This window comes from Lepisma saccharinum, chromosome 5 (assembly GCF_977018435.1).
Source record: "Lepisma saccharinum chromosome 5, izLepSacc3.1, whole genome shotgun sequence".
NCBI lineage: Eukaryota > Metazoa > Arthropoda > Insecta > Zygentoma > Lepismatidae > Lepisma > Lepisma saccharinum.
This window is the reverse complement of record NC_139233.1, coordinates 1,291,075-1,317,394: the sequence shown is the minus strand read 5'-3', so window position 1 is coordinate 1,317,394 and position 26,320 is coordinate 1,291,075. Positions and strand designations below refer to the sequence as shown.

At 38.8% G+C, this 26,320-nt stretch overlaps 2 protein-coding genes across 2 annotated transcripts; one reads left to right on the top strand and one right to left on the bottom strand.

Moving 5' to 3' along the window:
- Positions 1-1,388: 1,388 nt before the first annotated feature.
- Positions 1,389-3,793, bottom strand: LOC145987596 (peptide transporter family 1-like). Its single transcript, XM_083121955.1, has one exon. It carries the CDS (start codon positions 3,634-3,636, stop codon positions 1,450-1,452), a length of 2,187 nt encoding a protein of 728 aa, XP_082978081.1. The 5' UTR covers positions 3,637-3,793; the 3' UTR covers positions 1,389-1,449.
- A 4,458-nt stretch (positions 3,794-8,251) lies between these two features.
- LOC145988171 (STING ER exit protein) lies at positions 8,252-20,126 on the top strand. The gene is made up of 4 exons (XM_083122998.1): positions 8,252-8,470; positions 11,260-11,416; positions 12,400-12,625; positions 19,808-20,126. Exons 1-4 carry the CDS (start codon positions 8,350-8,352, stop codon positions 19,961-19,963), a joined length of 660 nt encoding a protein of 219 aa, XP_082979124.1. The 5' UTR covers positions 8,252-8,349; the 3' UTR covers positions 19,964-20,126.
- The last annotated feature ends 6,194 nt before the right edge of the window (positions 20,127-26,320 follow it).

The window sequence follows — 26,320 nt, the reverse complement described above, 5'->3', positions numbered from 1 at the left end:
GCCCGGCATCAGTGCTTGTCTTTCCCGGTGAACGGGTCCGCGACAGTCGGTAGAGTCGGCTATTAAAATTACATATTCATATTGTGTACTAACCTTGACTACAGAAGGTGTTGAAAATGATGTCCCTCTGCTGCAACACATTCCTGGCACCTCCGAAGGAAATTGGCATTTTACGCGGTGGCTCAGTCGTTAACGCGTCTGACTACCATGCTAAAGGTCCCGGGTTCGATCCCCGGCCGGTTCAAATTCGGGAACTTTTCTAACGATGGAAGCGGCCCCGGCGCCCACCCAGCGTCGAATAACATTGGTACCTGGGGAAACTTGGGGGTAAAGGCGGTCAGGGGCGTGGTGCTGATCACATCACCCCCACTCACGACCGGATCACGAAAGTGTGGGGTGTTACCCCCACAGCCCCTATACGCCTTCATGGCGTGGTGCTAAGCACAGGGGAACACTTTACTTTTTTACGTGCAAGTTCGTCTACTGTAATTCTCGTACAATACTCTTTTTTAACTCACGGATGGTTTGGTTTGGTTTGATTTGGAGTTTTAAGTCCACTTTGTGCACAGTAAGGCTAATCGGGACTGGACCTACAGTTTACACTATGTGCCTCCACCGGGTATCGAACCCGGGACACCTTGCTCTCAAGGCAACGACGCTACCACTGTGCTATAGGTGAGGCCCAACTCACGGATGGTGTGCGGATTGTGTTTGTATACTTTATTTTTTAGATTTCCCATTTTTCTTTCGAGGTTTAATATAGTGGTCCTACATAAAACGGGAACACTAGGAAATTTCGTTGCAAAATGTCGTCTCACATCTTCACAATTCCTCTTGAGCTTAGTCTCTGCCCCACGGCCATCTGTAACTCTACTGTAAATAACTTGCACTCTGGGGTGGTTTTCTTGAGACTTTTCAAGATGGCTAGGCGCAAAGTCTTCTCCTGAATCTACCAGTTTGTTGTAATGTAAACTTTTGTGGAGCCACATTAAGCCACAATCTTCAACACACGGACACGACACAATACAACTAACGAGAGAGGATTGTACTGGCGTCAGTCTGCAACGTCAACAGAAAGGGAAAGAGAGCGAAAACAACAGACTGTAGCGTGCGACTGTCGCTGACCCGTTCACCGGGAGAGAGAAGCGCTGATGCCGGGCCGCTTGCCGCCGAGTCTCGTAGCGAATGTCAGGGAATGCTCTGTATATGTCATATTGGCCTTCCTTGAACAAGCTTCGTTCGTTTCCTCGGTAGATATGGCTTAGCATTAAAGGTTATAGTGAGCTGCCTGCCCCATGCCCTCCCCCCTAATCACTGCCACCCGTTGTCCATGTAAGGATATGATTCGTCTCAACGGTTTAAGTAGAGCTCAATCAATGAAACATAAATAACACATTAATCATTTATTTACAAACGAGTTCTCATTCCTTTAGTATATACATACTGCTTTCAGGATTCACTGGCGTAATCTGAAGATTTCATCCATAACGCATTATATTTATGTTCGGAGGCAGTTTCAATCACTTCTTCACCTGGTAATGTACCGGAAAGTTCTAGTTCTTGCGCAGAATCCTGTTTTGAAGTGTTCGTTGGCAAAAAATCATTTATTTTGTTCTTGTATTTGTATCTAACAGCCAAGGACATAAAGATTAGCATACCAAGAACCATTATGGCAGAATACAGAAAGTAACTTAACGCTTGTCTATCGATTACGTTGAAAGCTGTTACGAACACTAAAATTATGTTTCCGAAAGCTATAGACAGAAGCCACGCTGCTTGCAAAACAGTTTTCATGGTTTCTGGAGATTCCTCGAAAGTAAATTCTAGTCCTGTAACAACAAACATAACTTCTGCCATTGTGATGACCATGTACTGAGGTACTTGCCATAAGATGTGAACAGAATTCGGTTCGGTGGTCGTTATAAGTTTATACGTGGTGCCACCGTCACCGATAAATACAACTAATGTATAAACACCAGCTGTTTCAAGAACAATTGCCTCGTGTTTTTGACCTGAAGAAAGTTCTGGATCAACTATAATGTATTTACCTGTGTAAAGAAACTCTTTCTCCACAGTTATCCCGACATCACCAACCAACAGAAAAGATTCAGTGTATTCTGCATTTTCCCCCTGAATCTTGAGCTTAGTCTCTGCCCCACGGCCATCTGTAACTCTACTGTAAATAACTTGCACTCTGGGGTGGTTTTCTTGAGACTTTTCAAGATGGCTAGGCGCAAAGTCTTCTCCTGAAACTACCAGTTTGTTTCTGTTCATAGTTATCAAGTATGATTTTAAGATTCCCTCTGATGGCTTTAATTCAACAGTTATGGAACTCGTATTATTTGATACAAGTGGACAACCATCTGGAATTGTGACTGTTACAACAATACTTTCACTAACGGGTGCATTCGGATTCAACCAGTACTGAAAACTGCTCATAACAGTACCATTTAAAGTAACTTTACACGGTAATCCATTTATAATTCTCACTTCTCCTTCACCTTTTCCGGGTAAAACTGGATAGGTGCTTTCGATGAAAAGTTCTAATACTCCTGCCATCAGGAAAGCAACCACAGCCAGAAATAGGCCTACGGTCATTCTTTGGAGGGAGCGAGTAAGTAAATTGCATTTCGTCAAGGATGGATAAATCCAACCTTCGAATACGGGAATTAACAACATGATGAAAACATGATTAAGAACCTGCATATGATCAGGTAATATTGTAATAGATCCTATTTCTCCATTCAATCGCGAAGCTTGGTAAATCCAGGTGGAAAATTGCTGTTCGAAGAGTGTCCAGAATAATGGGAGAGGAATGTACAATGTAATTATATTAATAATAGTTTTAATATCTTCAATTGTTGAGACATCATATGTATCATCTGCATAGTCCATCCAGTGTTTACGTTTAGTATATTTCGAAGAACATTTCCGTACTAGTGCACATGAAATGCAACGGAAAATCGGAAACATTCTGTTGCCTTCTGGGCGTTTCATAACGTATAAACTGGCTCCTATTCGGAAGATAAGGATAGCAATAGCCATTACAATCACAGGGACCCCGAAAGCTATAGCATAGCATGTATGTTGTCCAAAACATGAAACATGCTTTCTTAATATTGGCGTGACTATCGAGGAAGCAGCTCCTCCTACATTGACAATAAAATAATATATAGAGAAGTAATTTTTCAAGTAAGTAGCTTGGTCAGGAACAACAAATTGGTCCCCTCCGAAAGCGACACTGCAGGGTCTTAATAGTCCTGCAGACATTGAGACAAGCGCCAAACCTACCAGCGTTAATATCACTGCTCCTAAGGGTGTCATCGCAGACGATGTTACCAAAATATACCCAATAAGACTCACGAATGAGACGTAGTATACAGTTTTGTATTTTCCCAAATAGCAATCAGCGAGCATTCCTCCGAAAAGCGTCATCACAAACTCAAAACCAATATATCCATGGATCACTTTTGTAGAAGCTCCTTCCGTATATCCCAAATGATTTCTTAAGTACATAGGCACAATTGTTTGAGTTCCAAAAAGAGCAAACTTTTCACAGAATTCTCTTAGTAGAATAAAGTACACACCCCTCGGATAAGGAATTGGTTGAATTTCCTCCTGATCCTTCTTTAACATGATAATATCTTCACATAAATCCGTTTATTCATGACTAATTAGAGCTCTGAAGCACATAACATAATGGATTATTACAGCTTGCACCATATTCAAATTCACAGCAAACAAGAATTTTCCCTTTCTTCCTTTCTTGTATTCAAACCAATATTATGTAGAGCATTACCTTGGAGCATTACAAAGTAATTCACACAGAATAATAAACAGTCACAGTCACTTATCGACGCCAGGATTAATCATCTAGGGGCGCTGAGTGGGTGCGGAATGCGAAATGAAATTTAGAGGGTGCAACATTGAAAATTAAGAAAACACGAAACCTGTTTTATCCGCTACATCAACATATGGAAAGACAAAGCAAAAAATATTATCTTTATAACCTCCATTTAGTTGTATATGTTGCTAAATTCTTATCATTTGCAAAATTGAAATTAAGCAACAAGTTCACAATATATAAACAATCAATAAAATAGTTAAAGTAAAAAAAAACCTATTGAAGGCATTTGGATCTAGTTGCAAAGAAAGGTTTGCATCGCTTTGCGAATAATTACTATGAATTAAAATTTTTCACGAATTGGTGCGACTAATAGGGTTAACTACCGGGTCCGAACCCGCCTGAACTGACATCCGACCTCCGGGGGGAGGGGGGGGGTGATCCGCTGCCTATTCAGAAGTGAGGGGCCTGAGCAATGAATACGATTCAAACTCGTCTCTACTTCGAGAGACGAATGAAATGAATTAAAAATCTGGGAAATGACTTCTTACTTAAACATTTGTTTATCTTGAGAGAGAGCACCCGTTTCGCCTCGAAGCAATTGACATTTCCAATACATGAAATATGCTTTAAATCCATTCATTTTACGAATTAATAATACAGAAATGAGATGTGCAAAATTTCTCTGATGAACGAGATATTTTGTTTGTTGCCGGAACTCAGTTCCTGCTGCGACATTGGACATCCATTTTATTTATACTATACAAAAGTCCATCCTTTGTTACATTAATTCCATCCCTCTTACATATCCAGCTATATTCTTGCATCTGATAAAACAAGTGTAAAATAGAGACTTCTCTAAAGTCTTTAAAATACTCTTTCTCTTAATTATACGTACTAAGGGATGTTTAAAGTTTAAATAATGGATTTGTTTCTACGTGATTTATTTTATCTCTATTCCAGATGGAAGTAAAATATTTTCGGTTAGAATTCGCTTATTTACGAGTTACGTTTATTCAGTATTTCGGGAAATTTAAAAAAAAGTAATATATTCGATAAGCCCTATTCGTTTACGATGTAAATGAGAACTTGATTTCTTTAAATGAGAGACGCGACAAATCTTGTGTTTATATATTTTCTTTAGATGCAATAATGATATTAATTTGTGATTGGCGTTCCGCCGGCCATTGACAAACAACTTTAAACATTGCCTACACCAGGAAGCGAACCCAAGATCCTTTGAAAATAAGGTTTATTTTATTAGCATCAGTAGAGTTTTGTGTGTGTGGGTGTGTATGTGCGCGCGCGTGTGTGAAGTAAAAGTGGCTCTACGTTATTTGCATGAACAATGTTTTCAGAAAGGAAAGAGCTTGAGAATTCAGGCGAAACTGTCACAAACAGGAGCAGTATCTAATCTATCTAGTGTCCACCAGTTAACGTTATTGCCTTGTAACCAACAAGTTCCGAATTCGATTTTCAATGCCCACTTATTTAAGTATTCAGTAACGGCGATTGCGTGCCAAAATTCGGGGGAAAAGAACGGTTTACTTTCTTTTGGTGCCTTCCCGATGGCACCAACTGGTATCGCCGTCGCCTTGTACTCAAAGGGTCCCTGTTTCGATACCCGGTGGAAGCACATAGTGGTTCGGATCCCACTTTAAACTGTAGGTCCAGTCCTGATCAGCCTTTCTGTGCATAAAGTGCTGGTGTCCTCATGGTACCTGATCCATGTTTTTAAGCGCCGAATGGTACTTGATTGATTGATTGTTTTATTTTACTTCGCTTTTCTGCTACTTTTGGTTGATTGATAGATTTGGTTTATTTTACTTTGCATTTCTGCCACTTTTGGCTAATAGCGAAAATGAGGACGAGTGATGGTATGATGAAATTGATGAATGGGAGAAACATCCATGTCCAGGCCGGGATTCAAACCCGGGACCCCTGGCGTCGTAGCGCGATGTGCGCACACTCCGCCGCGGAGGCCGGCTGCCGAAGATTACTGTAAAAAAGTAATTTTATATGACGGTGCGTGAACTGTTATGGTTAGATCCTGAACAGTTAAGAAATTCCAAAGGGTCGTTTGTTAAAGTGGTCAATCCTTGCTTTCTCTGCACTCTGCATTTCTGAAACTTCTTGATATTAAAAGTTTTAAATACAGAAGCGCAAAAATAATCGTTGAGCCGGAAACAGTGTGTAGAATTCGAGATTTTCATCCCCTTTAGGCAAATGGTCCCCAATGTCAGAATTATACAATTTTCCTTCTCAAACCCGCCTTGCACAGCACAGCAGTCAACGTGATTTTCATGTCTGTGTAAATGTGTTTCCTCGTTATTTTGTTGGACATGGCATACCTACTGGAAATCCAGTTCCGTGTGATGCGGGCTTTACGTCTGTGATCACATAAAATTTTCACTGTAAAAATCGAACATTTCCCACTAGGGGATGTCCCGATCCCGACTTCGGGAAATGACTTCCCGACTTTTTGGGATCCCATGGAGTCGGGAAATATCGAATGGTCATTTTAAAAAGTTGTTAATTCTCGACGTTTTCTGCATTGCAAGTGTCTGGAACTTATCGGAAATTGTTTGTTTTTATTTCAGAAATGCAAAAACAATCACTTAAGTTGCAAATGACATGTAGAATTCGAGATTTTTAGAGTTTCGCGAAATTTCGAACATTCACGTCCCGAAAATTTCCCGACTTTGTCGGGAAATGGCGATTTTTTCCCGTCCCGAATGTCGGGTTTAAAAGAATTTCCCGACCAAAAAATTTCTGTCCCGCACACCCCTTTTACCCCCCCTATGCAAAAACAATTCCAGAAATGCAAAAACAATCACTTAAGTTGCAAATGACGTATAGAATTCGAGATTTTTAGAGTTTAGCGAAATTTCGAACATTCACGTCCCGAAAATTTCCCGACTTAGGCTGTGTCCAAAAGGTACAAAGTACATACTTGAAGTACAGTCTTGACGGAAGTGACGTCACCTAGTGCAGTTCGAAAGCGCCAAGCAAACGAGTGTACAAGACCAGAGCACGCAGCAAGCGAGCAGTGCACACTTGCGATCTGTGCTTGCTTTTCATTTGTTAAAAAAATGGACGTCGGAAGTCAATCAGCTGGTAGCTGTAGTTCTTCCATTGTGTGGAAATGTAAGTAAACAAATTTTTAAAATACTATGTAATTTTATTTATTGGTTTTATTCATATATGCGTGGTTTCTTTCTTCTATAGTGAGAAGTGTTTAAAAGTGAGAAAACAATTTATTTTTCCGCGATCGTAAACCATGTTGCGGAATGTGTGAAAATTAATTTCAAAGAGCAAATTTCTTTCATATTTCTATAACGTGCTGTGTTATATAAACTGCACGCCGAGTCATGTGTGTGTTGTGGCACATACAGTCGATGTTTGATAATTTTAGTTTCAAAGCAACTTTTGTTGCAATCCTCACTTGTGCTGGCGCTGCAGTCGAAGTGCAGTTCGAAAGCTTTCCGCTTCCAGGCTTCAAGACCGCACTGCGAGTATGCTCTCGAAGTATGCTCGCTTCAAGTATGGTCTTGCAGCTTTCGGACACAGCCTTTGTTCGGGAAATGGCGATTTTTTTTTCCCGTCCCAAATGTCGGGTTTAAAAGAAGGCCGAGTCTGCTGCCACGCACGTGTCAGCAGTAAGAATAAGCATCAAATTTGCTGCTGCCACGTAATTCGTCTGCTACAAATCTTAAGAACAGATTAAGACGAGAGAAATGCAAGTTTATGATTAGTGGGAATGAATGTACAGGTAATTTAGAACCTTTTTCTTTAGAAAGCATTTAGCGATATTTTTTTAATGCTAATAGAACTTAACCTTACTACGAGAGCAATTAAGTTTATTATTAGAAGAATGCTGAGGGACCTAATCTTAAAACATTTTTGTGAAAGTAATCGCTACAACTTTACAGTATGTGTTACAGACGTAATTGCATACATAGCATGATGAAATCACGATAAAACAAAGACCGAGTCTACTGCCACGCGCATCTTTTTTGAGGTTCCAGCAGAAAAAGAACGTGGCAGCAGACATGCCTTAAAAGAATTTCCCGACCAAAAAATTTCTGTCCCGCACACCCCTTTTACACCCCCAAAATAATTCCTACTGAGAAATTGCAATTATTTCCCGTCCCGAAAGCCAGGATTTTATGTAATGTGTTATATATTTTTCTTCCAGACAAAATAATGGTGGATATTACACGTGTAATTCAGGGTCATTTTAAGGGGTGTTTGCATTTGAATCACTTTATTATTTTTCTCGAGATCTTTAAGACTTTTATTTTGAACATTTCGAGATAGGGTGGGATCTTTGATCGAATGACTCATTCTTTCATTTCGAACGGGTCATTTATTCGCGAACGACACATCTCTACTGTAGTCTGTGCATTAACCATAGACATACTCTACTACGCATTAACCTGTGCGTGTGTGTGTATTGAAAACGCAAGTGAAATTTGACATTTTATTTTTCTTCATTTGTAAACATGCCAAAAGTAGTTTCACGGAGTATTGTTTGCTCCGACACAAAAGATCAAGAAGAATATAGTGAAGAAAAACCTTTGCATATTTATTATTGTTTATGTGGTCAAATGACACTAATTTTAGGTAAGCATTCTCTTTCGGGTGGACATACGAGCAAATGGTGTCCGGTGGACACTTGTCCATGTAAGAGGTCCGTGCCATCCAGTATAGTTCCATGTTAACAACTTCACGCTAAGTACACATTAAGAACACATGAAAAGTACAATTTTTTGGCAGACAGAAACCACCCTAAAAATTGAATGAAACACAATCGCGCGCAACAGAGTTTTCAAAATCGCATTCATTGCCTTTTAATGTATGCAAAATAATACCAATATTTCGAGGGTAATGAATGCGCCCAAGTTCTGATTGTTTAATTCCAATTTATTCATGGTACAAAGGCATGGTAAATTTCTCGTATCGGACAAACGGATTTCGTCAAATTTACAGGAGAAATTACTTACCGAATGCAGTTTCTTTATAGTTGTGGAAGTTCGGGGAAGTGGTTTCTTGCATCGTTCGTTCAATTTTGCCGGTTAATCATCTTTTTTTCGAAATAAATGTGTGACCGTTGCACGAGAGCTCTTGCATCCATTTACTTCCAGGTGGATGTAGCCTGTGCATGATGACGTAATCCGGGCCAGTGTTTCCAAACATACGTTTATGTAACTGGTCACACGTTTAAATACGTATGATCAGTTGAACGTGATCAACGTTTTGAAAATGACGCGTGCAGGATGCGTGGATGCTAAATTGAACGAAAGGAGTGCTAATGGAACCGAACCTAACAGGCCTAACCTAACCTAGTAGGCATACCTCATCCCCGTGATGATCTGTGGGGCTATCGTGAGTTTTTGGGCTAACGTCAATGGTTTTTGGGGCTACCCGTGCATGGTTTGTGGGAAATAAGGAACAACAGTAAGTACTCGTTAATGTAGTTAACGTAACATTCTGCATTGCGGAACATTTCTTTAGGTGAAATAATGAATTTGTAACGAAAATAATGTATATTTCTTACATTAACGAGTACTTACTGTTGTTCTTTATTTCCCTCAAACCATCCACGGGTAGCCCCAAAAACCATTGACGTTAGCCTAAAAATTCACGATAGCCCCATGGACCATCACGGGGACGAGGTATGCCTACTAGGTTAGGTTCCATTAGCACTCCTTTCATCCAATTTAGCATATACGGACAACGTCGGCTTCTAGCAGCACCAATAGATCGTCGGAAATAGATTTTCGTTGAAAACCACATGCATTCGCATTAAAATGGATCAAAACTACATTCCCGACATTCCTCCTCACCGGTAAATAATGAGCAATTGTGCCGATCGCGGATCACTCAATTTCGCTTATCTTGCACTTTCTACGCGTGGTGGGGTTGAAACATTGCATATGGACTAAGGTGGTGAAACTGTGACGGCCATTTCCTGTGTTACGGAAGGGAAGAAGCAACCAAGAAAACTTACTCGATATGTCGCAAATATAGCTATTTTCGGTGAAATTAGCTAAATGTCACCTTCAGCAATGTTTGTCAATGCAGAATACGTAAGTACGAATATTGAAATGAAAAGTAGTATGAAATTTCAGCTGTTTGTCCGATACGAGAAATTTACCCAAAGGCATATTTTCCATGGTTTATTTTCTAGGAAAGATTTTACAATACCGGACAATTCCCCGATTTCGTTCATATTTCGCATACTCAATAATTTAGGGCTCCTAATCACGAATCTGCAGTTAACATTTGGCGCTCACGTGTGTGTGTGTGTGTGGGGGGGGGGGGTGAGTGTCCGTAATCGCAACCGACAATGCATGATTGCTCATTATGTACTGGAAGATTTGTGTTTCTATGAAACTTACATTTTCTTACGGTGCGCCACACACCTTTCACGCATAGCCTCACAAACCATTCACTGTAAGGTTAGATTAGGCAAGTACAGTTAAAGGTATCAGTTCGTTATATCCGAGACTCTTTAAAATTGGATATTTTATGTTTTGTATGGTTCGTACTTACCAATTGTGTATTGTGGAACATATTTGAAGCGGCGATTAAGGTTTTCACACAATTAGAAATATTTTTTACACTAAAATAAGCCATTTCTTGAAGTGTTACGGAACGCACGTCATGGTGCGAGCCCCGCAAACCATTCACGCATAGCCCTAAAAACCATTTGGAATCGTATAACCATCCATGAATAACCCCACGGACCATTCACGGAAGGTGAGGTTAGGTTCAGTTAGGTTAGGCAAACAGTTAAAAGACGTCATGGTTACATTTTCACTTAAATTGAAGCAACGGGAATTGATTTCCGGTTGAAATAGGTTGAAAGAAAATGCTACGACAATGCTACAGAAACTGATTTCCGTAATTAGTTTCTCCTGTAAATTTGTTTTTTGGAAATTCCACACGTGAGCATCAAATATTAAATGCAGAGTCGTGATTAGGAGCCCTAAATTATTGAGTATGCAAAATATGAACGAAATCGGGGAATTGTCCATTACTGTAAAATCGCTCAGTCTTATATTTATGTCTGCTAACACATACTTCAGAGTTTTAGCAATTACTTAATTCTTGTTTGTTTGAGAATGATTTTTCACTTCCAAATACTCCTAGATGATTTTTAGGTGTTAAGCAATTTAATTTACCTCATTTATTATATTTTTAATAAATGAAGGATTCACAGTGGATGTTCATTCATATGTTTATGAATAAAAACTTATTGAAATTGCTATGTGTATAATATGGCCTAGTTTCTGCCTCTAGGTCTATTGGAACTGAACATATCGCTTCACATATCCATCTACGTTAGTGAATTCTTAGTAAGTTTGAATGCATGGAAATCTATGGTAAACCTAAGTTTCTCTTCACAGATTGCCCAATTGAAAAGTTGCCCTTGAGACGCAGGGATGGTGCTCGTGTTATTGATGGAAGCAAACATGCTCATAAAATTACTTGTGACCAAGATGAAACAGTCTACTTAAAGAGAGCAGAAGGCATAGAGAGGCAATACAGGATGAAGTGCAAAAAGTAAGTAGTATTTTGTAGGAAGAAGTGTTTTCTCAAATTATTGTCTTTTGAATGTAATTATATCTGCACCTACATGTGTTGATGGTTCTGTAATATATTAACATTTGGCATTACTATAATAATGTTAAAAATAATAGAAAAACAAACACTACAACATTAGATGGTTGGTTTTGGACCGTGTGGAAACTGAAGCTAGAGGTTGGAGAGATTCCAGGATTATTCTGTGGTTGAACAATTTTGATAAATATGTGCAGTGAAATCCCAATTTTACATTTTCTCCCCTTACGTATACATTTGACCTTCATGGGCCTAACATAGAAAAATGTTACATGAATTTTACATTTTCCTACATTGTAAGTTTTGTTTACCCTTTGCCCTTGAAAATTGAGGTTCCACTTTATGTACAAAAAAATTACACCCAGGTTTGCATAGCCAGAAGATTCAGATGTTTTCCCTATACCACCTCTACAGGCCACTTCTTGTTTCAGGCCGTGACTGACAACCACTGGAACAGTGTTTTTTCTGCTTTAATTAAATTTTCTTTACAATGGCCCCAATATTTCCTTCCAGAACTTCACTCTTTGTGTTGTTGGATAAACAACAATTTTAATGCTAAAATTCAAGTGCACAGCCTTGAAAGTTTAACCTTTAGCGAACAAGCGGTAGCTATGTTTACCACCTTCTGATGACAGCAATCAATGTATAATTTCTTCAGAACTACACACAATATTTCAGTTTTGTCTTTTTTTGTTCATTTGCATACTTGAATGACAGGCATATTCTTCTTTCTCCTTATATGCAAAGAATTTGTGCCCAATATTGTTGGCAGAATGTAGACATTGATGTACTGTGAACTTGCTGCAGCCAGTTCCAGTCCGAGCATTTTGCATATGTGTGTGTGTGTGTGTATGTTCTTAATCAGTTTCATTTAATCATTCTTGCCCCAAAAAGTCTATGAAAATACAAAAATTTTCACCCATCAGGTGTGGTCTGTTGCTGTACTACAAGCACGATCTGAAGAACAACGTGAACTTTATTGTGAAGGGTGCTGTGAAGAGTTCTGGTGAGGGCCCCATGACTGACATCTACAATCAAGTTGCAGTCGAAAAGCCAAAGAAGATCATGGTTACGAAGCATACGAAGAACATGGGGAAATTCAGCTCTGTCACAGTTTCAACAATAGACGAAGAGGAAGATGAAATTGAAGCTGTAAGTATTTTACCGACTTTAAAATTGGAACTGGACATAATTAAAACTTTTTACTTTGTCAGTTTGGAAATGTATCGTGAGTTGTAAGAACGGCCCGCGAGGCCGAAACATGCCCTCTCAATAAAGACGATATTATTATTATATCCAGTGAAGAGAAAATGTGTTTCCTCTTTCAACTGGAACTAACCCTTTCGTAAAAATATACTGTAAACCAGAATGGTTTGAAAATTTATTTTCAAATACAAGCCAGAGAATCTGTTGAAGTTGATGTTACTAATGCTGCTTTAGATCTTTTGCTGTGAGTGACCAATTAAACCAATATTAAATTTCAAAATTTTCAAGCAAAGAAGATGTATTGGTCAGGGTTTCGGAGCGGAGTGCAGAGCGTACTAAAGGAGCGCTCCGGAGCGACTTTGAAGCGTCAGTTCTACTCCGCTCCTCGCTCCGGAGCGGAGCGTGGTACAACAGCAATCCGCTCCGGAGCGGAGTGGTTCGACTTTCTGAGTCGCACGCTCCGATCCGGAGCGGAGCGTGATATAACAGCACTCCGCTCCGGAGCAGAGTGGTTCAGCTTTTTGAGACGTACGTTCCGCTCCGGAGCGGAGTGGTTCGACTTTTTGAGTCGCACGCTCCGATCCGGAGCGGAGCGTGATACAACAGCACTCCGCTCCGGAGCGGAGTGGTTCGGCTTTCTGAGACACACGCTCCGATCCGGAGCGGAGCGTGATACAGCAGTACTCCGCTCCGGAGCGGAGTGGTTCAGATTTCTTAGACGCACGCTCCGATCTGGAGCGGAGAGTGAGACGACAGCACTCCGCTCCGGAGCGTGGTGCTTTTGACAGCACGCTCCGATTCGGTTTAAGAGGTTTTTTTACACGAATGCTGTAATTCAACTATGAATAATGGGAATGTGCACATTAAAGCCGACTTCCGTGACGGAGTGGTTATAGTAGAACCACATGGAAAAGAGCCTGTTTCCACGTACTCTAGTTGTTTGTATGATCGCCTCCGCTTGGAGGGGAGGGACAGAGTGGATCATGCTTCCTTATGGCCCTAGTCGAACGGGTGAAGGGGGAGGTGTGCAGGGACTTCTGGCCGAAGCTTTTTTGTTTGTGGTCGCTCTACAGCACAGCACCCTATGACGTCAGGGATCCTTGGGGTGGTTCAAATCCCGGCATGGGCTTGTACAGGGTCAACGAAGTTAGTAATAAGTTTGTTTTATACACTTGTATGTTGAATTGTATCTTCTGCAAATATGCTGTATAAAGAAACAAACTGCCGGAGTACTAAGTGAGGCGAGTGTACAATCTTTGTGTGTATCGTTCATCAATTTAATCATAACATCGATCATCCCCATCTTCGCGACAAAGAAGAGAAGTAAAATGAACTAAATCAATCAATCAATCATGCGCATTAAACATTGGTAAAACAATACAAGAATGTTGTTATGGCTCAATAGAGAGAGAGGGGGGGGGGAGAGATATAGTACGTAAATTGTTCATTTGATGCAAGTTGAAATATGAATTACGTAAATAGTATTTCTGTATTGAGATGTACTATTTTGTATTGTAACTCTTAGATATAAGAGTTTGACTGTTATGTGTTGTATGGGTTACGAATAATTTCAAGCAATCAGTTTTTCTGCTTTGCGGATTTCTCCGACCCACCTCCCTCATACAACAGACAGCTTCGTTGTGTGCCGTATTCTGTGTTCCTTGCAGGTGAATCAGTGCAATCGGCTAGCGCATTGGTCTTGTGCCCGTTTCAAGAGGGGAGGAGGGTGAAACATAGCTTGTTTGTGTGTGCTTTCGGGGTTGAGAACTTCGTTCGCTGCGCTGTACGTTGCGTTCGACGTATCCGTAGAGACATCGCCTTTGCCAGACAGATCCATTGTTGACAGTTGTATTAGAATTATGCTACACCAATTCTGGCTAGATTGTTCACTTTTAAAAGTATTACTTGCGCGTGTTGTTCTTCTCTTCACTGTCATAAAAAGAAGCCTTTAAAGCCTGTGTTCTCTTGTATCATTACATGCATATTATGTGTGCTTGTCAACGGTGATGTATGGACATTTAATGAAATTTTTAACGCCGCTGATACATGGACGTCTTCAGGATATTTTCCAGGAAGGGACAAGCAAGGTATTTTTCCAAGGGAGGGGGCAGAATGAGGCAGAATTTCCCCAAAATAGTATTAGCTACTCCCTTTAAAAAATTCTACAGTTTGAAGTTATCATGTTTCTGCAACGCCCTTGCAATAATTGACATATATTACTGTGACTGAAATGAAATTATATGCGTGAAATATGAGTCTCGGTTAATGGAATTATAAGGGGACTAGATTTATTAAATCAATATACAAGAACAACAAAGAAAAATCCGTAATTGTTAATTCTATGCATCATTAGCCACGAGAATCATGGAAGATCTATACTGTAATAATGAATTGAAGGAAATCATGCCGAGTTTTTATTTATAGTCTACCTGTTCAAGTAGGAATGGAAAGGTGCACAAAAAGAATTACAAAAATGTATGTAAAAGAAAACCAAGTATTTCGATCAAGCTATTTCTATAATTGTAATCAATAATGACCAATTGTCATTTCAACTAAGTATAAGTTTCAATTTGTCTTTACAGGACTATTAACTTTGCCTTGCCTTTAATCGTATATTTCTCATGATCCGTAATTTTAAACAAATCCTAGATAAGTCGGCAAAAAAATAGGACACCGAAACTATGGAAAAGAAATATACTGTGATAGAGAAACAAACACAAACCAATGACATTAACGTGGGTAAAACCAAAACCATTTGTCGTTGAGAGCTGAACTCACATCCACGAACTCGCAGAAATATTCCCATGGAATTCGTTATTCGTCTGATATTGAATACCCAATGATGCTTTCTGTTATGTAATAGACACTTATGAAGTGAATACATTATTAGGACTTTGTCAGATTTCAGAAAACACACACATACGTAAAAGATATGAATAAGAGGTTGTTCATTTGGAAATTAATTTCCAAGTTGTATTTTTATGCTCTTGTGAATAGATGTAAAGGAAAGTGAAGTCTCTTATTGTTAAACAGAATTACAAATTTATATTTGCTTAAGGATTAATTTATCACAATATACATTGCAATTATACATTCAACATACGTTGAAACAATGCCTTTTGTTATGGACTTTTAGTGGATTTAAGACTCAACAATACGCTATCGAGAATAGACCTACAGTTTAAATCCTACCTAAAGTGGGATTCGAGCCACTATGTCCCTCCACCGGGTATCGATCCCAGTGCCCCTTCATTACAAGGCGACGTTGTTACCACTATGTTATCGGGGTACAGCGCGCTATATTTTCTTCAGTACATATTTATCAATTCTCTCCTTACCATCGTCGCGATTAAGCAAAATTCAAAGCTAAGTAACAAAAATCAAATCAAATGCCATCAGTGAGGAAGGCACGTCTTTCTCGCAGCCCTGTTTTCCAAAATAAAACCATAAAATTCAGGACATGCCCCTATCCAAGTAGATAATATTACATTTTGTGTTTATCACGGTTATTAAGGTTTATACATCTTGTTTCGACTTATCTGCTGACTACACATTGTTCATTACTGAAAACTTGCTTTCAGTTTGCTGTGTACAACGTACTCAATACAAAAAAAATATTAAATTTATACCTATACGTTTTCTGGCTTTCTAGACTCAGAAAGTTAAATATAGCAACATTCCATTCGTAGTTTTTCCAAATTTTTTGCAATTTTCTTATAACCACCATGCCTATTTCCAGGTTACTGCTTACAAACTTGAAATGTTAGATATGGCAACCAGACATTTTGTAATTTTTGCAGTAGTATACGTATGTAACCATTAAATACCCATTTCAACTTCCTGCCTTTAAAATTGGGAATATGAATCGATATGACAACCCTGTATTTCATACTATTTTTCATACATATTCCCTTGTTCGGCTGTATACAAACAGCATTCAGATTTTCGACTTTATACCTTCATAAAATTAAACCAAATGTGGCAACTTACATTTTTGGTTTAGCCGGTTTTCAACTTTCTAGTGTCAAGATTTTTAAAAAGTTAGATATGAAAACTCTGTATTTCAAATTAAAACGTTTCCTAATTGGCCGTGTTTACGGTAACATTAATTAGCATGATTCCGATTTTCAACTTCATACATTCAAAAATCGAAAAGTTAAAATTAGCAACCTGAATTTCCAATTACTTTAAACTTTTCCCTTTCGCTACATTCAAAGTATCATACATAACCAGCGTAAAAGAAAGTTAGATATGGCAATCATGCACCAGCGAGTGTATTGCATGAACGCCTGTCTGCCTTTTATCTTTCTCCGTACAAGTCGCTTTTGGCTTTTAGAAGGTCGAATGGATTCTCTGCAGTAGTTTCACCAGTGTTACTCGAACCAATATTCCGGAATAACTCACTTCTCCCGCGACGTGGACTGTAACGTCGGGCCGATATGCCGAAGTGCTTAGCCCGAACTAGAAGTTGAACCGAAATGAGTTTCAGTCGTAATCCCTGGTGGCAGGAAATGAGAGAGTGGTTCCATTCTCTCAACTTATAAAACCACAGGTGGCACACCTGCTATTGAAATATATTGTCCCCAGAAGTAGTGGTAGAGTAGTAAAAGTGATAATGAAAATGTAATAATAATACTAATAATATCGTTCTCTTCACGAAAACAGTCCAGTGATGATCGAAGCTTCCCCATGCCTCCTCCATACCCCTGGCCCTCCAGGTTTGCCACACTTCTTCTACGCTTCACAGTTGACACATTTCGCGTTGTACGTATGCAGTTGATTGTGCCTTCCCTGGTGCCTTGTGTAAGGATTATTCCTTGCTTATTGGCAACACTGTAGGTGAGTGACGTAATCTTGTCTGGACTGTTTCCGTGGCGTTAGCTTTAGTAATAATCAGTTTTATAACAACAATAATATTTTCAAATGCCGTACAAATTCCACAAACAAAATTACTAATGTACAAGGAACCTTTGATCGTTAGCTTTCTGTATACACTCGTATTATCCAACCTCGGAGCGCTCCGGAGTGGAGTGGGCAAGTTCTTAGAATATCGCTCCTCGCTCCGGAGCGGAGTGAACCGTTCGCTAAAATTTCGCTCCTCGCTCCGGAGCGGAGCGAGAAATTTCCCGATTCCCGCTGCTCCGGAGCGGAGCAGGCTAAGACATCGCTCCGCTCCGGAGCGGAGCGAACCATTTCTTAGAATCTTGCTCCGGAGCGTGGGCAACAGCCGGAGCATTGATCCGCTCCGCTCCGAAACCCTGGTATTGGTGTGGTTTTCTCATTAGTTTAACCTCTTAACTTGCCAATTGTATTATGAAAGATGGTTTAAAATTTCTCTGATTTGTATTACTAAACCCTAACAGTAAAAAACTAAGAATACATAATGTGAAGTGTTTTTTAGGGCCACATATGAACTTATTGCACCAAAAGTATAAATTAGACTTCCAGAATTATTGTTTTAAGGCCACTTTATGCACAGAAAGGTTAAATGGAACTGGACCTACAGTTTAAAGTGGGATCCGAAACACTATGTGCCTCCACTGATTACAAAGTGACTATGTGTAACGAAATATTTTTGGAGGTTTTAAATGGTTTTTTTAAAATTAAAAACCAGCAATCTCTCGATCTTTTATATTAAGGGGTCAATACAGTAAAATCTTATAGTTTCCCCTGTAAGTTAAATGTTGTCTTGAAGCTCTGATTTCTTGACATTACAAATTTTATTACTTTTTCCATTGATATAACTCACAATCTCAATAAAATTAAAGTTCGAGGTTCGAGTCCTGGCATGTCCATGCATGTTCCTTTCAACAATTAAATAAATACGGAGAAACTAGTACTCACTTTTATCCGCGAAGCTGTTTTTTCTTCTTTTTCGATTAATTTCAGTGGCCACTGCCACCATCCTCGTTGGAACTTGCTGCGCTGTTGCTTGGCGTGCGTCTTTTGTTCGTAGTTCTCTGGCTGCCGTTAGGTGCGCTGTTCGTCTTGGTACGTCGTCTGCTATTTCCGGGCGATAACTGCTGCAGTAGTGGAATCCAAGTATGGTGCGGCCCTAGAGGTACAAGAGATAACCAGACTATTGGAAGTTTGTCTAAAACACAATTACTTTCAATTTGAAGATAAATTCTACAACCAATCCGAGGGCCTTGCGATGGGCAACCCGCTATCAGCTCCTTTAGCCAACATCGTCATGCACCTGGCTGAAAAAGAGATACTCCACACTCCAGAACTACAACACATCCGATATGGAAGGTACGCGGACGACACAATAGTTGTATATAAAAAGGCAGAAGAACTCAACCTCCTAGTGAACAAACTAAATAGCATCCACCCCAGGCTCAACTTCACCGTAGAGCATGAAAAACTTGGTAAAATCAACTTCCTGGACATCACCATTAGCCGTGCACTTAAGGTGTATATGATGCGGAGTGTGAGTGCAAGGCTCATTACATCGGCAGGTCCATCAGATCTGTCAATGAAAGAATCCAACAGCACCTAGCAGATGCGAAAAAAGCCCAACCCACTACTGGTCTTGCTAGACATATCAAATACAATAGCCATAAAATTCAAAAGGTTCGAGTCAGACACACTGCCCACACGCTCATAGACACCAAAATCAAGGAAACGCACGCCATAATGCACTTCCCGCACGAACTAAACATCGATAGCGGGCAAGCGCACCATACTTGGATTCCACTACTGCAGCAGTTATCGCCCGGAAATAGCAGACGACGTACCAAGACGAACAGCGCACCTAACGGCAGCCAGAGAACTACGAACAAAAGACGCACGCCAAGCAACAGCGCAGCAAGTTCCAACGAGGATGGTGGCAGTGGCCACTGAAATTAATCGAAAAAGAAGAAAAAACAGCTTCGCGGATAAAAGTGAGTACTAGTTTCTCCGTATTTATATACTACCGCGTCTCTCTTTTCCCAATCATGAACAATTAAATGTTAAATAAAATTTACATGTGTATTTACATTTACCACACCAAAGTAATCATGGATGTCAGAATTGGTTCAGAAAATTATTGGCGAATTCACCAAAATTGATAAATGTTCTATTTAATGACATCATTAAAATATATTATGTAAATCATAATTATTAACTTTCATTTAATTTCAGCGTGAAGTTGCAGATTCGTATGCAAATAATGCGAGAATTATTGAGAAGCAGTTGGAAAGGAAAGGCATGAACAAGAGGAAGCTGATCGAGCAACAAGCGCAGGCAGAACTGGAGGCCAAGAGGAACAGAGTGCGTGGAACGTTGATTGATAAGTGAGGAACTTACCTGTACTGGTTTCGTGTGAATGAGTATGTTTTGGAAGACTGATAAAAAAGGGTAAGGAATTTTGTGTTCAAGTTAGGACTGTCTTAAGGATAAAGAGGCAGTATTATTTTTGAAAGGACTTCTGTAAATAATAAACATGATTTGTAAATATAAAGTGATTACTACATTTGCTTTGATTTGAAACTAGGAACCTTCACTTCCAGTCACTGGATAAAGAAATTAAACCATTTTTGGTCTAACCTGCTGTTTCACCCCACAGTGTTCTTACTACAGAATAAGCCCTTAAAGAAGACTGCAAATAAGCTCTGAATATACTAAAGTGCAAATCACCAACCCTGAGACCTTCTGTAAACAAAGAGTCTCACCGATTCGATGTATCACTCTGCGTCAGCTGATTCATGACCACAATCATCTGCTGTTACACTCATAGTTCGCCACACCTATTCATTTTATATAAGAACCTCTGAATGTGAGAACCCGCTCTCAAAACATCAGACGAATATGCAGCCGCATACATTGTTACTTTCCCGGTCATTTTCTCTTTCATAACCGTTAAAACTGCAGACACTGACACACCACTGCACTGGGATACCAACTTAACCTCTTCTTTTACTGGTTTCTCAGGATACCACAGACAGAACGTTACATAAATATTGAGTAGAATCTGTTTCTCACCCCTTTTCAAAGGCTGTCCTTGCTCGGAGAACACGAAGACCTTCCCGCATGCATAGAACTCGCAATGTTATTTTCCTAAGGACAAGTCAGGCAATGCGATGAGTTGTGTGAATTGCTGTTCACATTATTATTTTTAGAAAATAACCAATGTTATAAAATATCATTATGTATGAGCCTGCAGGCACATTTACTTTGATAAAACATTTGCAATGTGAACCTGCACTGCCACATCCTGCCTTTTAGACCAGACCTTTAAATTTTAGAAAAAAATCTTTATCACTGAATTTATAATTAATTTACAGAATTTCAAATAGAAAGTAACAGAGGCATCTCCTGAATGCATGCGTCAATTGTGGGAAAAATGACAGCTTGCTCTGCGACGACGTTAATGAGCATCTCTACATTCTAATTTCTTCATATAGGAGAAGTATTTAGTTTACACGAGAGCGCTCAACTAAGCTTATATTACATTTCTTGAATCTGATGCATGCGTCAATTGTGGGAAAATAATTATTACTTTCTTTCACTTCAGATTCAAGAAATGTAATATAAGCGTAGTTGAGCACTCTCGTCTAAAATAAATACTTCTCCTATATGAAGAAATTAGAATGTAGTAGGGATGGGACCGATTAATCGGTATCGGCCTATATAGGCATATCGGTTTATCGGTAAAATTATCGATTATTTTACCGATCAGATATATCGATAAATATCTTATAATTTAGTGCAAAATTCTGCCATTTTGTTGTAATTTTTATGGATAATTTCCATGCTCTTCTTTCTAAAAATTAAATGTCTAAATATTTAGCTTCTCTTGCACTATAGTCACCTCAAAACACACATTCATTAAGGAGATCAATGAACATTTCAGGTTCTTCAAGGGCCATTTTTAATTTTATATCGGATCAGTAGAATATCGGTTATCGTTATCGGCCCATACCTAGAATGTAGAAATGCTCATTAATGTCGTCGCAGAACAAGCTGTACTTTTTCCCACAATTGACGCATGTGCAGCATGCACCGCATGCATTCAGGAGATGCCTCTGGAAAATAATATGCAAGTCTACTTTCAACAAATATCTTAGCTAATCTAACTACGAAAGAATTTTAATCTTCTTTGTCAACACACCCAAAGGAAGCAAGAAAGAAATTGTCCAACTCAGTACAAAAAATATTTCCAGAATAATAAAAAACTGAGTATCGTCGTATAATAAACTAAATATGCTGACCAAGGCAGTAATTTATTTTATTAAAAATATAAACTAAACGTAACGTTTCAACCTTCTAGCAAGGTCTTCTTCAGACTCTGTATCAAGTACAAAAGTTACGTTTAGTTTATATTTTTAATAAAATAAATTACTGCCTTGGTCAGCATATTTAGTTTATCATAATCATGGAAACAAGGCTTAATCGTCGTATAAGCGCACCCCGTCCGCCTATGGTACCTGATAGACGACACCTTTGGGTTTCATGGTGATGGTATTTTATTTATATATCATGCGAGGTTAGGAAGAAAGTTCGCGCCTCAGTCAATGCGATGAGTTGTGTGATGATGCTGTCTGTTTCTGAATTTGACTCAGACCAATCGTACGTATATATCGTCTCCTTCCTTCCCTCGCCTCATGAAGCTCGTCCATCCTATCGGCCAACTTTTTGCTTGCAACCCGAAAAAGAGAATCAGGATTCTGCAAGTTTTTCATACCGCTTATTTTGTGAAGATTGTCCATAAAAATCATCTCGCACGGTGGACAAAATTCAGGCGCTATTTTGCTTAAGTCGACAAGCCTCATGACATCCTCACCTCCATCGAATGTGTATGCAAAAATCTTGTGCAGCAGTTCGAGTGGTAAGTCGGTTATACGAGTTGTCATTTTCACGAGGTGTTAATTAAATAGAAGTTTCTCTGTATTTATATAAATTTTCTCAGGGAAAAATACAAAATGCACAATCAACTCAAAATTCAATAAGATTCTATTTACTAGAAAAAAACACTTTTAAACTTACGATAATTGATAGAATGTAACTTAAAAATAACAATAGTTATAATTATAATTTTTTTTTCAGCTCTGGTATTTATATATAAATTTTCTCGGGAAAAAAATACAAAATTCAATACAAATACAAATTTATGCAAATTCAATCTGTATGAAAAAAATGACTTGAACCGCCTTCAAAATAAAATAATTGTAGCTATTATGATAAAATTTTCAGCTATGTTATTTATACAGAATTTCCGGAGACAAGAAGTAACATCTGATCACATCAAAACTTAATTTGATCGATTAGTGTGTATACTTAGTCTGTTACTATTTTTGGTTTTGGTATTTACATATAATTTTTTGGGGCTCAAATCAAAAACTATATACTTAAAAAAAATGGAAAAAACCCACAAGTGTCTGTCAAGTAAACTGGAAGTAGACCGGAACTAAATTTGTGTGGGTGTAAGTGTAGGTGTGGGTGTGTGTGGGTGTTACGTACTTTTAACTCGTAAGAAATTATGACACTCGTACCAAGTACGAGATGAAAAAAACCCACAGATTTGCAATAGTATAAAATCAACAAAAACATCATCAAAATAGGTTTACCATTGTGGTTAAATTAATAAAAACAATAGGCCTCGTACCAAGTATGAGGTGAAAAAACACAGATTTGCAATAGTATACAGAAACATCATCAAAAATAGGTTTACCATTGTGGTTAAATTAATAAAACAATAGGCCTCGTACCAAGTATTACTTTGAAGCCCTAAAAATACACTACTTGTACTTATAAAAAAACTGGAAAAACCCACAGGAGTCTGTCAAGTAAACCGGAAGTGGACCAGAAGTAAATAGGTGTGGGTATGGGTGGGTGTGGGTGATACGTAAAAATTGGATGTCATAGGGGAAATTATCTAAATCTTAGAATTTTTATACAATAAAATTGAAATTTAAGCTCTTGCGTAAAACAAATTTTCAGTTTTTTACACTTGGAAAATCAGCTAAAATCATGATTTTCAGTTAAATTACACTAAGGGCCAGTTTTTCAATGTCCTGTTAATCTTTCTGTTAACTAACTGCCAGTTGGAGATAACAGCCAGTCTTACCCAGCACCGGGTTTTTCAATGTGAAAGTAACTGCCAGTTAACTAAACCATGGTTCGTTCTCCAAAACAGTGTGTTGGCAATTCTGAAGCACGGAAATTACAGGAAATCGATCTGCGCACCATCTGTTAGTATAGTTTCAAACCACGTCGACTGGCACACAGCCTGGAGTTTAAATATAGAACTACAAGCACGCCACGCTTGAAAGCACGTTATTGCATTGTGAAACGATAGGAACAATGGCTGCGCATCCATTTTGTATGCTTACGAAATAAATTAACGAAAGACAGCACTACAAATTTGGTTTTCTTCTAATAAAGGCCAATTCCACGTGGGGGAAATTATGTTATGGGGCGCAAGCGCAGATACTTTCTTGTAGAAGAATCGTGAAGAACTCGAAAGTCGAGACATTAATAATAACGGTTTGTTGATATAAACACTATTATTATTATTATTAATATGTAAATATTGTACATTTGACTGCATGCTTTGTACCTCTCTATGCATGTTGTTGAACGAAAAAACATGATGTTAATAGTAAGCATGCTTTCTAAACTTCTAAAAATATGAAGGTACGAGTAAAAATAATTTTAAAATTTACTCTAATATTAATCCGAGAAGATCATTCAACAATAAAGCGTGAATTAAATGCAACACATGTAATAAATAATTGACAAAAAAAATACCCGTGACCAGGACTCGAACTCGTATTACAAAACCAATCACGCTCCGAAAGGTGGTACCGCTAACCACTACACCACATTACTGTTTGGAAATTGTCCCGCCTGGTAGATCGGATATCGTGACCACAAATTCTCTAACACAACCTTACCAAACAAATTCTAGCAACTATGCTGCTTAATTTCCATATTTGCATGGATGTTGGTAAGCTCTGCCAAACAAAACGAGTCTTTTTCTGTACCAATTTAAAAGTTTTATGAATCATATCTTGTTTAATCTGACAGTGAAGTTGCGAGTGTGGAACTTCGATAGCTGCACGAGGCATCCATGTTTAAATCCCACTTTAAACTGTAGGTCCAGTCCCGATTAGCCTTATTGTGCATAAATTGACCAAATAAATGAATCAATCAATCAAACAGATTTTCTCTCTGGTGTAATTTAGCCAATTCTGATATCTACAAATTTCTTGTGTACATTATTCTGTAATTTTATTTAAAGTGATTTCAATAAGTGATTTTTTTAAAAAAATAGAATTCCCCAATTTCAATTTTGATTTAAATCAAACCACCTTGCTTAACAGAAAGCTGGCTTCTGGGCAGCGAATGATACTTTTACATTAGATCTTGTCCTTTCTCGTTCAAGAGTGAGATTACTGAGTCCGGTAAATTTGGGCTGAATCATGCCATTCGACACTACCTTCCAGAAGTTTTTCCTAAGTTTCAATTTTGAGAAAGTTCCTTTTTCGTGGTTGTTACTTGAAGAGTAGGAAAAAAAAAACAGAAGGCGGTACAGGATACAGAGAACACTGGAAGCTAGTGTAGAGCTATCAAGGAGAAGAAACTTTGCCAAAGCACTTGATTTCAGATTGAAGCACATTCCTGAAACATAAAACTTTATCAGGATATTCTGAAGATAAATCATCTTCGTGCCCGTTACAGAGGGCAATAGCTGCATCTGTAGGAAGGAAGGAAGAACTACTAATATTATCCATACCCTTCCTCAGTTTAAAACACCGGGAGCATTTAAATGCCACATACTTTGCTCCGTGGCAGTTTGAGGTGCTTTATCATTAACATATTAAAATCGTGTAGGCTATGCAAGGTCACGAGACAGAAGAAAAGCCAAGACAAAGTGCTTTCTATTCAAGAAAATAATAATTGGATAAAATTGTCCAAGCAATTTTTGCGTTAATGTTTCACATGAGAAATGAGAATTGTTTTGACTTTTTTGGGACCCCTTAGGCTTAGAGCTCCCGCCCGCCTCTGATTTGACGTATTCATTCAAATTATAACGTTAAACTAGAATATAAAGCCAGATAAAAAAATGTTTTAATTTTATTGCCCAAAAAAATTAGCCTTTTCTATCTTTGACTTCCATTTATTACGTTTTTCGTATCAACCTCATAGGACGCGAGGCCCCTATATGCGCGAGGCCCAGGGTGGTCGCCCACTTCGCTCACCCCTTGCTACGCCAATGATTATACAACCTCAAGGCACCTGCGCCTAGTAGAAATTCAAATATTTCCATGCGTAGTGAAATATAATGGCCGTTGGCAACACTGACAGTAGTGCTCGCCGTCTACCTGCAAGAACTACATCGAGTCTCTCATAGAAAAGCCTGGCAGGCATCGATGCCTGTGCACAACTGTGACGTGAAGCTCGCTTGCGCGATTTCAAACATCTGGGCTTGACGTGCATGTTGCATATTATTGTAGGCGCGACTCCTTGCAGACGGGTTTTTTCCGGGTCTTGTGCAGGTCTCTAAGTACCATGTCACATGACTGTCTCACTTATTGCACAACACTTTAGCAACCTTGTGTTCTGACGTCACGGGGCCTACGTTGTTATGCTAGCTAGGTTTAGTACTCTTAGCCTAAATAATAATTTGTCATTTTATTTGAGTCATTCCAT